Source organism: Pyrus communis, chromosome 5 (assembly GCF_963583255.1).
Source record: "Pyrus communis chromosome 5, drPyrComm1.1, whole genome shotgun sequence".
Classification (NCBI taxonomy): domain Eukaryota; kingdom Viridiplantae; phylum Streptophyta; class Magnoliopsida; order Rosales; family Rosaceae; genus Pyrus; species Pyrus communis.
Window position 1 is genome coordinate 23,705,913 of NC_084807.1, and position 13,571 is coordinate 23,719,483.

General features: G+C 37.0%; 1 protein-coding gene across 1 annotated transcript; it reads right to left on the bottom strand.

Annotated features, from left to right (window-relative positions):
- Nucleotides 1-5,420: 5,420 nt before the first annotated feature.
- LOC137735236 (cucumisin-like) lies at nt 5,421-9,186 on the bottom strand. Its single transcript, XM_068474645.1, has 10 exons — nt 9,065-9,186; nt 8,866-8,966; nt 8,574-8,671; nt 8,243-8,486; nt 7,514-8,030; nt 7,232-7,335; nt 6,855-7,070; nt 6,614-6,725; nt 6,288-6,501; nt 5,421-6,086 (listed from the first exon to the last, which is right to left on the bottom strand). Exons 1-10 carry the CDS (start codon nt 9,158-9,160, stop codon nt 5,560-5,562), a joined length of 2,229 nt encoding a protein of 742 aa, XP_068330746.1. The 5' UTR covers nt 9,161-9,186; the 3' UTR covers nt 5,421-5,559.
- Between the last annotated feature and the right edge of the window lie 4,385 nt (nt 9,187-13,571).

Here is a 13,571-nt window from a genome sequence, read left to right on the forward strand (position 1 = left end):
AATTGCAGTTGGCGAAGGCACGATGGACTCACAACCCATGTCAACGGAGAGGTTATGAATCCAGTGGTATATCGGACATGGATCCAAAATAGGAACCTGTCCGTGATCCTCGTTAAGCATATCAAACATCGGCTTGAATTTAAGTCCATTTTAAATGGCCACAATCTTTCCTAACCGCCCACCAAATGGACCTAAAAGTCCAACTCATAAGATTGCTAATGTCCGTTGTATTATAAAACACATGTCATAGCACGTGGAATTGAAGAGCTGATTTAGGATTGCGGTGCTTTTAAAAAATAACAAAAAAAAGGCTTATTAAAAAATTTGGAACATTCAATGTATTTGGTAAAACAAAATAAAATACTTTAAAAAAAAATTGTTGTCAACGACAATAGAAAAAACATAAAAAAGCAGACGCAGTGTTTTTTTTTCTCTCTTAAAGCATGGTAATTAGTGTCAATTTAATGAAATTTCAAATGGCAAATAGACCCTCACATATTTTACAGAATTAAAATTTTTGCCCCCATATTATTGTTGTTGACAATTATTATTTCACATTAAATACTATATATTTTTTAGTCATTTAACATATTCACATCAATTTATATAAAAGTTTACCAAATACTTAGGCATTTTTTAAAATCACTTTTACAAAAAAAAAAAAAAAAAAAAAAAACAATAAAAAGAAAAAGTTAACTTTAAAAAAAAATTGTTTACCAAACACCCAACAACTTTATTTTACAACTTTTTATTCTCACAACACAGTAAAAATTTTTTTTTTTTTAAATCAAAACAATACCAAACTAGCCTTGAGTATTTATGGAAAACTCATCCCCCTTTTCAATTGTAACTGCTAGCTAGCTATTTTCCACAAACACAAATGTGTCCTAGGACTTGTCCTTTTCTGCTATTTTCAACGAACACTAGTGCGTCCCAGGACATGTCCTTTTCATTTAGGAATAGGAATGTTTGAAAATCTTTACAACACTTAAATATTTTTTTCTCGGAAAATTCTAAAGAAACTCATCTCCAGCCATAGAGAAGCTTTATATCCAAGTGAATCTATAGATTCTTATATTCCACCTTAGAAAATTGAAAATTGTACCCGACGATCTTTGTTCTTATTTTTTTAATCAATCAATATTAAGATAAATAGGAGGTTAAAAGTAAAGAGATTTTGTAAAATCTTAGATTTTCTTTTGACAAATGATAGGACATTACAAAAATACTTTACACTAGGCTGTTTTAACTCTCACAAGTCACAATAAAATATAATAGAACGAAACTTAATATCAAGGTCGTTATCACCAACCATGTGAAGACAGTGTGCAGCTTGAACAGCCGGTTGTGTGCTCCAGAAGCCTAAATTGGTTTAGGTCAACTCAAATATTGCGGTCAAATTTTACTATTATAATAAATTATGCTCATTTGAAAGTATTTTTGAAATGTTTAAAAACACTTTTGATTAAAGTGTTTTGAGTTTTAAAAGCATTTGAAGTGCTTTCTATAAGAAACATCAATTATGTGTTTTTTGTAAGAAGCAATTTATGTGCATTTTCGGGATTCATTACATTTTCATTAATCATTGATTTCAAAAACACTCTTATAAAGAGCTATTTCAATCATTTAAAAAAACTCTATCAAACGAGCCCATTGATTAGCTCCAAGTCTTTAAAGCTTTTGTTTGAGTCGCATATATTCAAAGTGGGTCAAAAGCAGATCGTGAAAGAACCAAAAAATGCTTGGCATCTGCGATTGGAGTCCTCAACAAGATACTCTGCTGTCGACTCTAATGCTTTATCGTTAAATTAACTGCTCCACTAATTAGATAAATTCAGTACTATGATATTATCTACCTTTATTTACTCAAATTATGCCTTTTCAACGTTAGATTACACTTTCTAACTTATTCAATCAAGAGAAAACCTCAGCCTATCTTTGGTTGTGTGAAATATGCCTTGGAATCCCATGAAAAAGCTTTTTATTTTTAAGGGTAAATTACACAAAATTACTTTAATTATAGGTCGAACAACACTATCATACCTCATCTTTTAAAAATAATAATGTCATACCTCATCTTACGAATTTGTGTCAATGTCAAACTTCTGTCAGTTTTTCTGTTAATTTCTCTATTAAGTGTTGACGTGGCTAGAGACAGTGTCTACTCATTAATCCAACTAGATTTAAAAATAATTAAATATATTTTTAATAATCCCTTCCCTTCAAGTTACGTACTGAATAATCCCTTCCCTTCAGCTCTGCCGACCAGATACTTTTTTTTTTTTTTTTTGTTAAAACTGCCGACCAGATACTTTAATTGGATGATTATAATTAACCAATGAAGGGCTTAAAAGTATGATGTTTAGGACGTGTAAGTAATGTTGGGATACAATATTTGAATCACATTATCTTGAACACACGGTGGTTGGAGAGAGAGAGAGAGAGAGAGAGAGAGAGAGAGAGAGAGAGAGAGAGAGAGAGAGAGAGAGAGAGAGAGAGAGAGCAATCGTCCCTAAATTTTGGTCCAATTGGAATTTTGGTCGGAACTAAAAATTCATGAGTATTGATCCATCCATGAAGTTATTATAATGTGGAGCAATTGTCCTTTTTGGCTAACTTCATTAAGATTTTCATCCATTTTTTGTCCTTTTAAACTCTTTATTTTGGTTAAAAGTTCTAACGGAGTTAGGCAAAAAAGGATATTGTTCCATCTTATAACAAGTTATGGGACTAGTACTCACGGATTTTTAGTTCAAGAACCAAAACTCCAATTGAGCTAATATTCATAAGCCATTGCCCCAATTACCCCTTAAAAGGAGTTTCAATCTTTGAAGTTTGATATCATCATGCCTTTAGGTTCCTTTTGGATAGCTTAGGATAAGCACTACATCTTCCGTTACATGCATTAGTATTCTTCCCTGGAAAAGTTGATCAGATGTTTCTAAATACAGAGAAAAGTATTTCCATATCCTGCCATATCTATGCACTGCATCCTTTTTCCTTCATTTTCTAGGGAAAGTTGATCTGAAGAAGAAAATACAGATTTTCCCTGTCCTAGGTGATCCTTTGCACAGTTGGCACATTGCTAATTTATAACATGTCGGGAGTAGTGGTTTGTCAATTGGACGGATCGTAGTTTTGATCTAGTGGGTTTTGCTTGGACTTGTGAAGTTCCAATCCAACCCAATCATTTAATTAGAAAGGTTGGCTTGGGCCAGAATTGATGTCCAACCAATATTTTCAAGGACAAAGAATAATGAGTTTCTCTTTTGAGGTCAATGTATTGTTTAACTTAGAGTTGCATCAGGTCACCTAGTATTACGGTCTAGTAGTATTGTTTTTCACTTGTAAGTGAGAGATTTTAGTTTAATTCTCGCCAAAGACAAATTTGAACCACATTATTGCTAGCCCATTGTGAGGCTAAGCACAACCCTTACATCTTTAGTGTAGATAATATTGTTTGTTAAAAATAAAATAAAATAAAACTTAAGAGTTCAATCAGTTGGCATTTTGTGCGTTTGGCGTTGCAAAATGGTTTAAGGTGAGTTTGTTCTTATAACATTATAACATTGTATTTATAGTGGTATGATGAGTTTAATAGTTGTGAGTCACTATTTTATAGTAATCAGTTCAAAAGATGTCAACAATTCAACTTATTATAGCTGACTCAGCCCACTGTAAAATTCGTATAAATAGCTGAATGGATGTTAGAATTGTCGATGCCTTATAATTAGTGCTTGGTTAGATGACAAATTGGGTATAATTAGTAAGAGCTTGTACCTCAATTGGCTAAGAGCATTCACCATTTTTGTAGTTGAGGTCATGAGTTCGATTCTCCCTCACTTAATATCGCTTGTATAAGAAAAAAAAAAACTCGAATAAAATATCCACCATAGACCTAGGTTTAAAATTTTTTTGATACAAGTGTCTACACTAATTGTACTAAACTGCAGGAAGGGGGAATTCAACTCGATTGCAAATTGGTGAGCACACTGCATGAGTGAATCACCTTATTCACACACTTGCATTAAGGTATTTTATTGTACAAATTTCATAATTGAAACCCTTTATGTTTTTAATCATCATTTGATGTTATCTCTGCTAAAAAAATAAATAATCAACTTAAAAATTGTTTAGTCATCCATATATATATCAAATTGATAATTTGGACAACAACTAATATCCTCATAACAAACTTTCCATTCAGATATGATACATATAGATGCACTGAATGATCTCCAAGTGCATTGATCTCGCACATATAATCTTAAGGTATGATTAAAAAATAAGTGGTTCTAGTTATAAAATTTGTACTCTAAGGCAGCTGGTAGCTCTACAAGCCAATAACCGCTTGTAACCTTTTCTTAATGCATAACATGTGCAATAGCCTTCATCGATGTTAATCCCGGCCCGATGGTTATCGTCCGAAATCATATCTGCTCAAAGAAGAAAATGATCCGACCCAGCTTACGTACTTCGACCATAATGACAATTGAAAAACTAGAGAGCCAGTAGCCAGTTGAAATGTTGCGAAATAAGGTAATTTTTACTTCATGCAACTTTTGGTTGTGGGGAATGACGGTACAAAAGCATATTAATTGTGGTATCAATTCCATGTCTAAATTTTCCAAGAGATATTGCTTTTAAAAAGAAGAAAAACCTCATGACCTACGAGAGATTTTCAGTGTGATCGGAACACGGAATGATACACCATTTGTCACGCTATAATTGGAACTTAAAAAATAAAATTTATACCACTTATTTAAAAACACGTGGTGTATCACTAAAGTTCCTGTCAAAATGAAAAAAATTTCTTGATCTACATCACATGCCATGCATCCATATTGACCTTTGGATATATCCACAAGTCAACAAACAAGCATATTTAGTCGGTGTGCTCAAACAAGTGAGAGTGGGAAGTGAGAAAATGCAGCTTGCTAATATTCCTAGCCCTCCCACCACTGGTCACTCATCGATTGTTGCTCTTGGCATAATTTGCATGGTAGGGCATGCATTGTCCATACGTATATCGATCGATGCATGATCATGTGCCAACATCTAGAACAAGTGGGGGCGTAAAGATTTTTATGCCACCGATACATGATGCTATTCTGATATCTTTCATGTGTATCCGTAGTTGTTTGCAAATGTCCCCACTGAAGTTTTTCGGTCTTTTGTTTTTAATCAGGAAGTTTCCGACTAAAGTCTCGTTGATAACTTGATCTAGTGATAGCTACAACCTGTAGGAACGGGCAACGAGGGATGGGGCCTTCAATCAAGTAATCAACATAGAAGAAAATCCAGAGAACAATCAAATATACAATTAGATTGCACAGAGAAAATCCATATTTCCCATGCAGACCAAAAATGAACAATCAAATGAGTACGTTTCAAATTTCGATGTACTGCATCATATTAAATGTTCATAAATATATAATAATTTAATTTTCATTTAAAATACATCATCGTGATCAGTTGCACTTTTGTTTCATTGGAGCCCTATCTAGCTTCATGCAATTGCTTATTCAAACATCATACATTATTACACATACCTTCTTGTCAAAACACAAAATACACAACTATGGGGCTCCTCACTTGGAAATTACCATCATCCCACACCAGAGAACCTGAGACTATGGTTTTTTCAATCAACCCTTTCACCGTGACTTGAAACGATAGCTTCTGCCCGAGAGATGTGAACTTTAGAACGCTTGGATTAACTTTGATTTCAAGTCCTGGTGGTGCACTCACTTTAGCTTTATATGTGGACTTTGGTGATCCAACATTTGTGACGGTCCTATTGAAAATGCCATTGACGGATTTAGGGTTCGAGGTGGAAAGTGCAACAGAAGGATAGTTTAGATGATCACTGAGTGTTCCATGACTAGATTGTGATGATGAGCAGCTATCCCCGGTAAGAGCCTTCAATAATCTGGTACTATAGCCATGTGCACACAAAAAATTTACGTAATCGATTTCACCAGCATCGTATACCAAACCAGGATACGGAGCCCTACTAGGATTTATTAGGCCAGCACCGTATGCGAATTCGGCTTCAGGGTTAAGATTTTCACTCATAGATTTAGCTGCAAAATCGTTACAAATTAATCAAACATATAAATCTTAGGTAATACAATGTACATCATGGACAAAGTCTAATTATATGTAGGGTCTCTCTCACAAGACTTGGTCACATGATCTCTGACAATAATTGGTCACACGACTCATCAAATATGTGAGAGAATGGTTGTATTGTAATGGGTACATATATGAAAATGCATCTATACCAGTAGTCGTAAGAGCTGACAGGATAGCAGCAGGTGACCAATTGGGGTGAAATGATTTGACATATGCAGCCACGCCCGCAGCATGTGGGCATGCCATTGATGTCCCCGAGATTATATTGTATGAAGCTACTCTGTCATCACCTTCAACACCTGAAACTGGGGCAATTGGAGGCCATGCTGCTAGAATGGAAACTCCAGGAGAAGCGATATCTGGCTGCAACATATAGGAGAAAACAAGGAGGAAAAGTAAGACCCCTCAATATTCATGATTCGGTTTGTTCATTTTTTAAGTCGGCATTCACACACCTACGGGGCCTTGAAGTTACCTTCAGAATGTTAGGAGTATTTGGATTTGGACCCCTTGATGAGAATGAAGGTATATATGGGGCCAGTGCATCCCTACCCTCAGTACTTTTCCAAATTGTTGCTGTTGGGCTCCTACAAATCATTACTGGGATTCAGGATTTATTAGCAATAACATAATAAGGGGTCTTTTGATTTATGTTAGTTTCGCACATTAACAATATTTTAAATCAATCACACACAGTCATTCTCAAATATTGATACCTGGTTGAGTTTATGTAATGGGTAATTTCGTTACCAACATGGAACCAAACGGAAGCTGCTGGTACTGAAACAGGATCGATTACATCTGCTGCAATTCGGCTTGTCAAAACGTAACCAAATGCGCCTGCATATATAGCCCCATCCCCAGTAGTCCCATCGCAAAGAACAATTTTACCCTCCACCAATTTTTTGTCTAACGTGCCTATATGGCATAACCTGTTCCATATATAACATACATATATATATATATATATATACACACACACACATATATATATATATATATATCCATGTTATTAGCACCTGGTTAGACTTATGCTAGACTACCGTGGTTCTTCAATATAAAAGGTATATACTCTCAAAATGCGTACACATACTTGGAAGTTTCCCCATCGTAACCTGCTGCCCGATCTGGAACGTCTGCAGCATATACTATGGGGTAGAATTTACCCTTTAGTTCAAATGTGTTTGTTACTATTCCCTACCAAGGAAGCAAAAACAAATCATAATCAACTCTCATGTTAATCACTTCTCTAGTATTTTGGTGCATCTTCAGCATATATATATTGTTGATTCTCCAAAAGTGTATATATTGCCCAACCAGAATCACTACCAAACAAAGCCCTCAATGAGCAAAGGTTAGATTCTGTATCAATTACCTCATAAATTTTGTGGTTTCCCAATTGAACCTTGGTGTCAAAGTGGCGATCTATGGTGCTAGCAGCTACAGCAAGAGACCATGGTGCAAAGTTTGTAATAGTTTTCAGGTTTGGACCTTCATTACCAGCAGCCGCGGAAGTGAATATTCCTTTTCTTAAAGCGTGAAAAGCTCCAATGTCAATGGAATTTCTGAAATAATCTAACGGTTTAAGCCCCCCAAGGGAGACAGAGAGTATATCAACACCGTCAGCTATGGCATCATCGAATGCCGCTAGAATATCAGCATCCGGGCACCCGTCTGACCAACAAACTTTGTACACCGCAATGCGTGCTGATGGCACCCCTCCTCTTGCTGTCCCCAACCCTAAACCATACAGACTTGCCTTGCTAACTAAGTTCCCTGCTGCTGTTGATGCACAGTGGGTTCCATGGCCTTCCGTGTCTCTCGGGGACAGGAAATCACTGCTATTTTTGGGGTAGGGTAGACTGCGGTAATACCGTGCTCCGATAATTTTACTGTCCAAGTGTAACAAATATGTCATTATTTTAGTCAGAGTCACAATTTGACAACATATCATATAAATTATAATCAAGTTCGCACTTTTTTTTTCCTGTCCAATTGTAATTAACAACAACACGTGATTTTCCTTCTTTTCTTCTTTTCTTTTTTTTTTTTTTTTTTTTTTGAAATGTACAGTGGATGGTTGAAATAAACTGGTTTGCTTTACTTGTTGCAAGTAAAATTGCCTTCGCCCTTGCATGCGCCCTTCCACCTTTTGGGGGGTGGGCCAAACCCGGCGTCACTGAAGCTGGCAGATTCAGGCCAAATTCCAGAGTCGATCACCCCGACAATGATATCAGTTTCAATGGCGCTTCTCTTCACCATTTCAGGAAACCCAATGAAGTCCCATGACCTTGTTGTTTGGGGCTTCTTAGTTTCACTAGGGAAAACAGACACCACACCATCCATTCCTGCATATATTTTTCTCGTCATACAATGGTCACTATTAATGTTTATGCAACTTGAAAAATAATTTGAAGTTGGGTTCATATGACAACCAGCCAACTTCTGTGCTTCTTCCTCTGTTAGCCTGGCAGCAAAGCCATTGAAGCTTCTCTTGTAGCTGTGCAGAAGCAGAGATTCGTGCCCAATATTGCTGGATAAATAAACGTCAAAAATCAAAATCGTCAAAGATTTGACACTTTCAAACTCTGCCATAATTAAGGTCGAAAAACAACGAGAAGATGCGTATGTACGAGAGATGACTAAATTAAATGGTACCCTTGTCACGGATAATGTTAATCAGTATATATAATTAAGCTCACTATCATATGTGATAATTAATTAAACCTGTCGACGACGACGTTTTGTAGCATGTTTACATGAAGAGCTGATGTGGTAGTGGTGGAAAGCTCCGGCTTTGGCTTGTCACCCATATACACAATATAATCCTGCAGTTAATATATCCAGGATCAGAAGATTAAATTAATTAATGAACATATTTTGAGCAGACAAACGGAATTGTTCAAAATGCATATTTTATGAATGCCTTCCGGTTATCCTGGTGAGCAGCAGATAGAGTGACATCAACTAGCAGAATAGATATGAGGCTGATGAGAAGGAGAAACCATGGAGTCAAAGCCATTGTGGCGAAGTTCTAGAAAGCATGTAAAAGATAGACAATCTCATCCAAGAACACCATCATGTATTTATACTAAAAATGAAAAGCCAGGTATTTCACGTGTTGCAATTTCTCTTTATTCTTAAGGGTATGGTTTGTGTTCCCATGATTATTTTACATAGTTTAGGGGCGTTTTGAGATAAACGCCTCATTTTTCAATTTCGTTGATTAAACATCTATTCCTTTTAAGAATTTGATTAAACATTTTTCCTACAGTTTTGGTGATTAATTTCATTTTATTAAAAGTTCAATTTTAGACGTTCCTCTGTTTTTTTTACCTTTTTTTTTTTTTTTTATGAAATTGTTTGCTAGCCACCCTAAAAAAATTTCACATTGCATCTTTACTTTCGTTTTCCTTTTTTCCCTATCAGTCCTTAAATTTGTTATAGTTATATGCATCTCTTATTCTGGAGATTTTAAAATTTTTATTGTTTATTATAATAATTAGTTTAGTGAATTCAAAACTCATTATCACATACATAATCATAGTAAAGGTACGTTTGATTGTATGATCGTTTGATTGTATTGGTACATTTGATTACCTATAATATGGGTAATTTTAGTTTTATGGTATTTGTTTATTAGTTCATTTAAAATCTAAACGTACCAAAAGTCGATACGTTTATTTTCAAAATTTTCAAATGTACCATAAGTTTTAAATACATTTATATAACTATGTGTAAAATTTTACCAAATTAATGAAGCTTTCTTATGAAAGTATTAATTGTTGTAGGCCTATTTGATTGAATGATCTAGGGTTTAGAGAGAGAGAGAGGGGTTCGGCAATATTGAGAGAGAAGAGAGATTGATTTAATTGTGAAGTGTGTTTGATTCACCCTATTGTGCTTTTATTTATAGTAGTAGAAAGGGTAAAACATTTCCCTTTAGGATTACAATATTTAATAGGTAATCTAATCCTAATAGGAATATATAATACTTTCCCAGATTCCCTAGGATTTACACAATCACATTCCTATTCTAAATATGACTGCAACACTCCCCCTTGAGTGTGTAAATACTCAACAAACCATCGCATCAGATCTTCAGCATATAAGGTAGAATAGTTGATGAAGTCATCGGCACAACGGGTGATCGCGAGTCTCAAATTTACTTTGAAGTATGCATTTGTAAAAACTCACAAAAACCTTGCTATGGTAAAACCCAAGGAATGGGGAAAACCCATAGACTAAGGAGAAAAGTAAGAAAATATGAATAATGTCTAAAACACTCATCAAACTGGACGAAGGTAGTGAACTCAATGGAGTATGATCATCCCGGGATGGGTGCCTCATTAAAACCTAGTTAGGTAGCAAAACCTAGTGGGAAAAATGCTCCTAATCGTAGGGAAAAAGAGTACCTTAAGATCATGTAAGTATGCTTCAAGATACTCCCCCTGAGTTAGACATAACTTCTAAATAAGAGAACTACAAGCGATTCAAGTCAGATAATTTACGCATACCGTTTCCTTGGACGAGCTTCTGAAATGTAGACTTGGGCAATGACTTGGTAAAGAGATCAGCCAAGTTGTCTTGGGAACGGATTTGCTTGACTTCAATGTTCTGATGCTGCTGCTGCTGGTGTGAGTAAAAGAACTTTGGCGCTATATGCTTGGTGTTGTCTCCCTTGATGTATCCCTTCTTCAGCTGCTCGATACATACTGCATTGTCTTCAAAGATTGTCGTAGAAAGGTCAACGGCTGATGTAAGACCACTAGTGCTTTGAATATGTCCCATAACTTCTCTCAGCCAAAAACACTCACGCGATGCTTCATGCAGGGCAAGAATTTCAGCATGGTTAGACGAAGTCACAACTAGCGTTTGCTTGGTAAACCTCCAAGATATAGCGATGTCTCCAACGGTAAAGACATAACCCGTTTGAGAACATGCTTTATGTGGGTCAGATAGATATCCAGCCTCTACGTAACCAACAAGGCAAGAATCAATCTAAGAGCTATAGCGGATGGCAACACTCGAAGATTCATAAGTATAAAACAATCCCAAATCCGTAGTACCTTTGAGGTAGCAGAAAATGTCTTTAACACCATTCCAGTGTCTACGTGTGGGTGCATTGCTGTATCTAGCCAATAGATTCACAACGAATGAGATGTTGGGTCTAGTGCACTGAGCCAAGTACAATAAAGCCCCAATTGCACTTAGGTAAGGAACTTCGGGTTCCAAAATCTCTTCCTCATCCTTCTTTGGACGAAAGGGATCTCGTTTAGCATTTAGAGTCCGAACGACCATAGGTGTATTCGAAGGCTTCGCTTTATCCTCATTAAAATGATGCAACACCTTTTAGGTGTAGTTCGATTGATGTACTAGGACTATATCCGAACAATGCTCGATCTCTTGGCCGAGACAGTATTGAGTTTTCCCAAGATCTTTCATCTCAAATTCCGATTTCAGGTGTGCAGCAATTTCCTCAAGCTCTGCGGGAGTCCCAATGAGGTTCATGCCATCGACATAAACTGCAACAATTGAAAATCCGGAATATGACTTTTTTTATGAACACGCATGGGCATAGTTCATTGTTCACGTAACCCTGACTTGTCAAATTTCACTCAGACGATTATACCACATCCACCCGGATTGTTTTAATCCGTAGAGTGACCTCCTCAACCTAATTGAGAGAGTGGTATGTGGTCTAGAACTATTTGAACCAGTCAATGGAAGTTCTTCTGGAACTTCCATAAGTTGCATTTTCAGTTTTTCGGAAACTACCAAACTGATTAGGTAATGGAACATTATAACGTCCATTACGGAGGAATATGTCTCCTCATAATCAATCCCAGGGTGCTGAGAGAAGCCTTGCACTACGAGGCGTGCTTTGTATCACACTATTTCATTTTTTTCATTACGATTCCTCACGAAAACCCACTTGTAACCAACTGGCTTTACACGTGGTGGTGTAGGAACGATAGGTCCAAACACTTTACGTTTCGCGAAAGAATTGAGTTCAACCTAGATTGCTTGTTTCCAATTTGACCAATCGGTTCTACGTCAGCATTCATCGATGGAACGTGGTTCAATGTCATCACTAAGCATGATGTCAGTAGCTACTGAGTACGTGAATGCATCGCCGACGATCATCTCATTCCTATTCCAAACCTTATTCAATACTGTGTAGTGGATCGAAATCTCGCGATTCTCGGAAGGCCGGCATGTTTCGTTTGAAGCATCACCGTAATCTAGAACAATTTCATGCGTTGGAACGGATGAGTGAGCGATGGTCGAATTCAAACTAGGGTCACTAGTTGGTGCCATTTTCCTTTTCCGGGGTTGTGAATCCTTTGAACCAGGGGGTCTGCCACGCTTCAGGGTCGGAGCAAATGATTGGCTAGCTGCCAATGTACCTTGCTGTGTAGAGGGTGCAGCCTCCCCATCTTCGGGGACAGTTCGGCCTTCCCTGACGGGCAGTTGACGTACGCGGGGTATATCTATCCTTGCAGGTGTGTTTACAGCGAGCAGTGCGAGGATCTAAATGAGACATAGTGGGAGTATACCATGACAATTCACGACATTCTACGGGAACGTTAGCATGCTTATCTCCCCCTAACGATGGGAAGACTGTCTCATCAAAGTGACAATCCACAAAGCGTGTGGTAAAAAGATCTCCTATCAAGGGTTCTAAGTATCGAACAATTGATGGCGAATCATAACCGACATAGATTCCTATTTTTCTATGAGGACCCATTTTGGTACGTAGTGGCGGCATTATTAACACATAAATGGCGCACCCAAACACCCGTAAATGCGAGACGTCAGGCTCATATCCAATGACCAACTGTAACGGTAAATGTGGTTGGGTAACAGCGGGCCTCAGGCAGACCAACATAGCTGCTTGCAATATTGCATAGCCTCGGGCAGATACCAGCAGTTTGGTTCGCATAACCAAAGTCGAAGCTATCAATTGAAGGCACTTTATGAAAGCTTCTGCTAGGCCGTTTTGGATGTGAACATGGGGCACATGATGTTCCACATCAATCCCTACTAACATGCAATAATCGTCAAAAGTTTGTGAAGTAAACTCTCCAGCGTTATCCACTCGAATCGACTTAATCAGATAATCAGGGTGGTAAGCCTTTAGCTTAATGATTTGAGCTAGGAGTTTAGCAAATGCGGCGTTTCGTTTGGATAACAAGCAAACATGTGACCATCTTGTCAATGCATCAACCAATACCATAAAATATTTAAATGGTCCTCAGGTTGATTGGATAGGTCCACAAATGTCCCTTTGAATTCTCTAAAGAAATTTAGAAGGATCATGAATAATATTTGTATGGGAGTGTTGAATATTCAACTTACCTAAAGAACACACTTTGCATAATGGAAATGCAACATAGGGATGTAACTTATGCCCGTGAGAAGATTTGAGG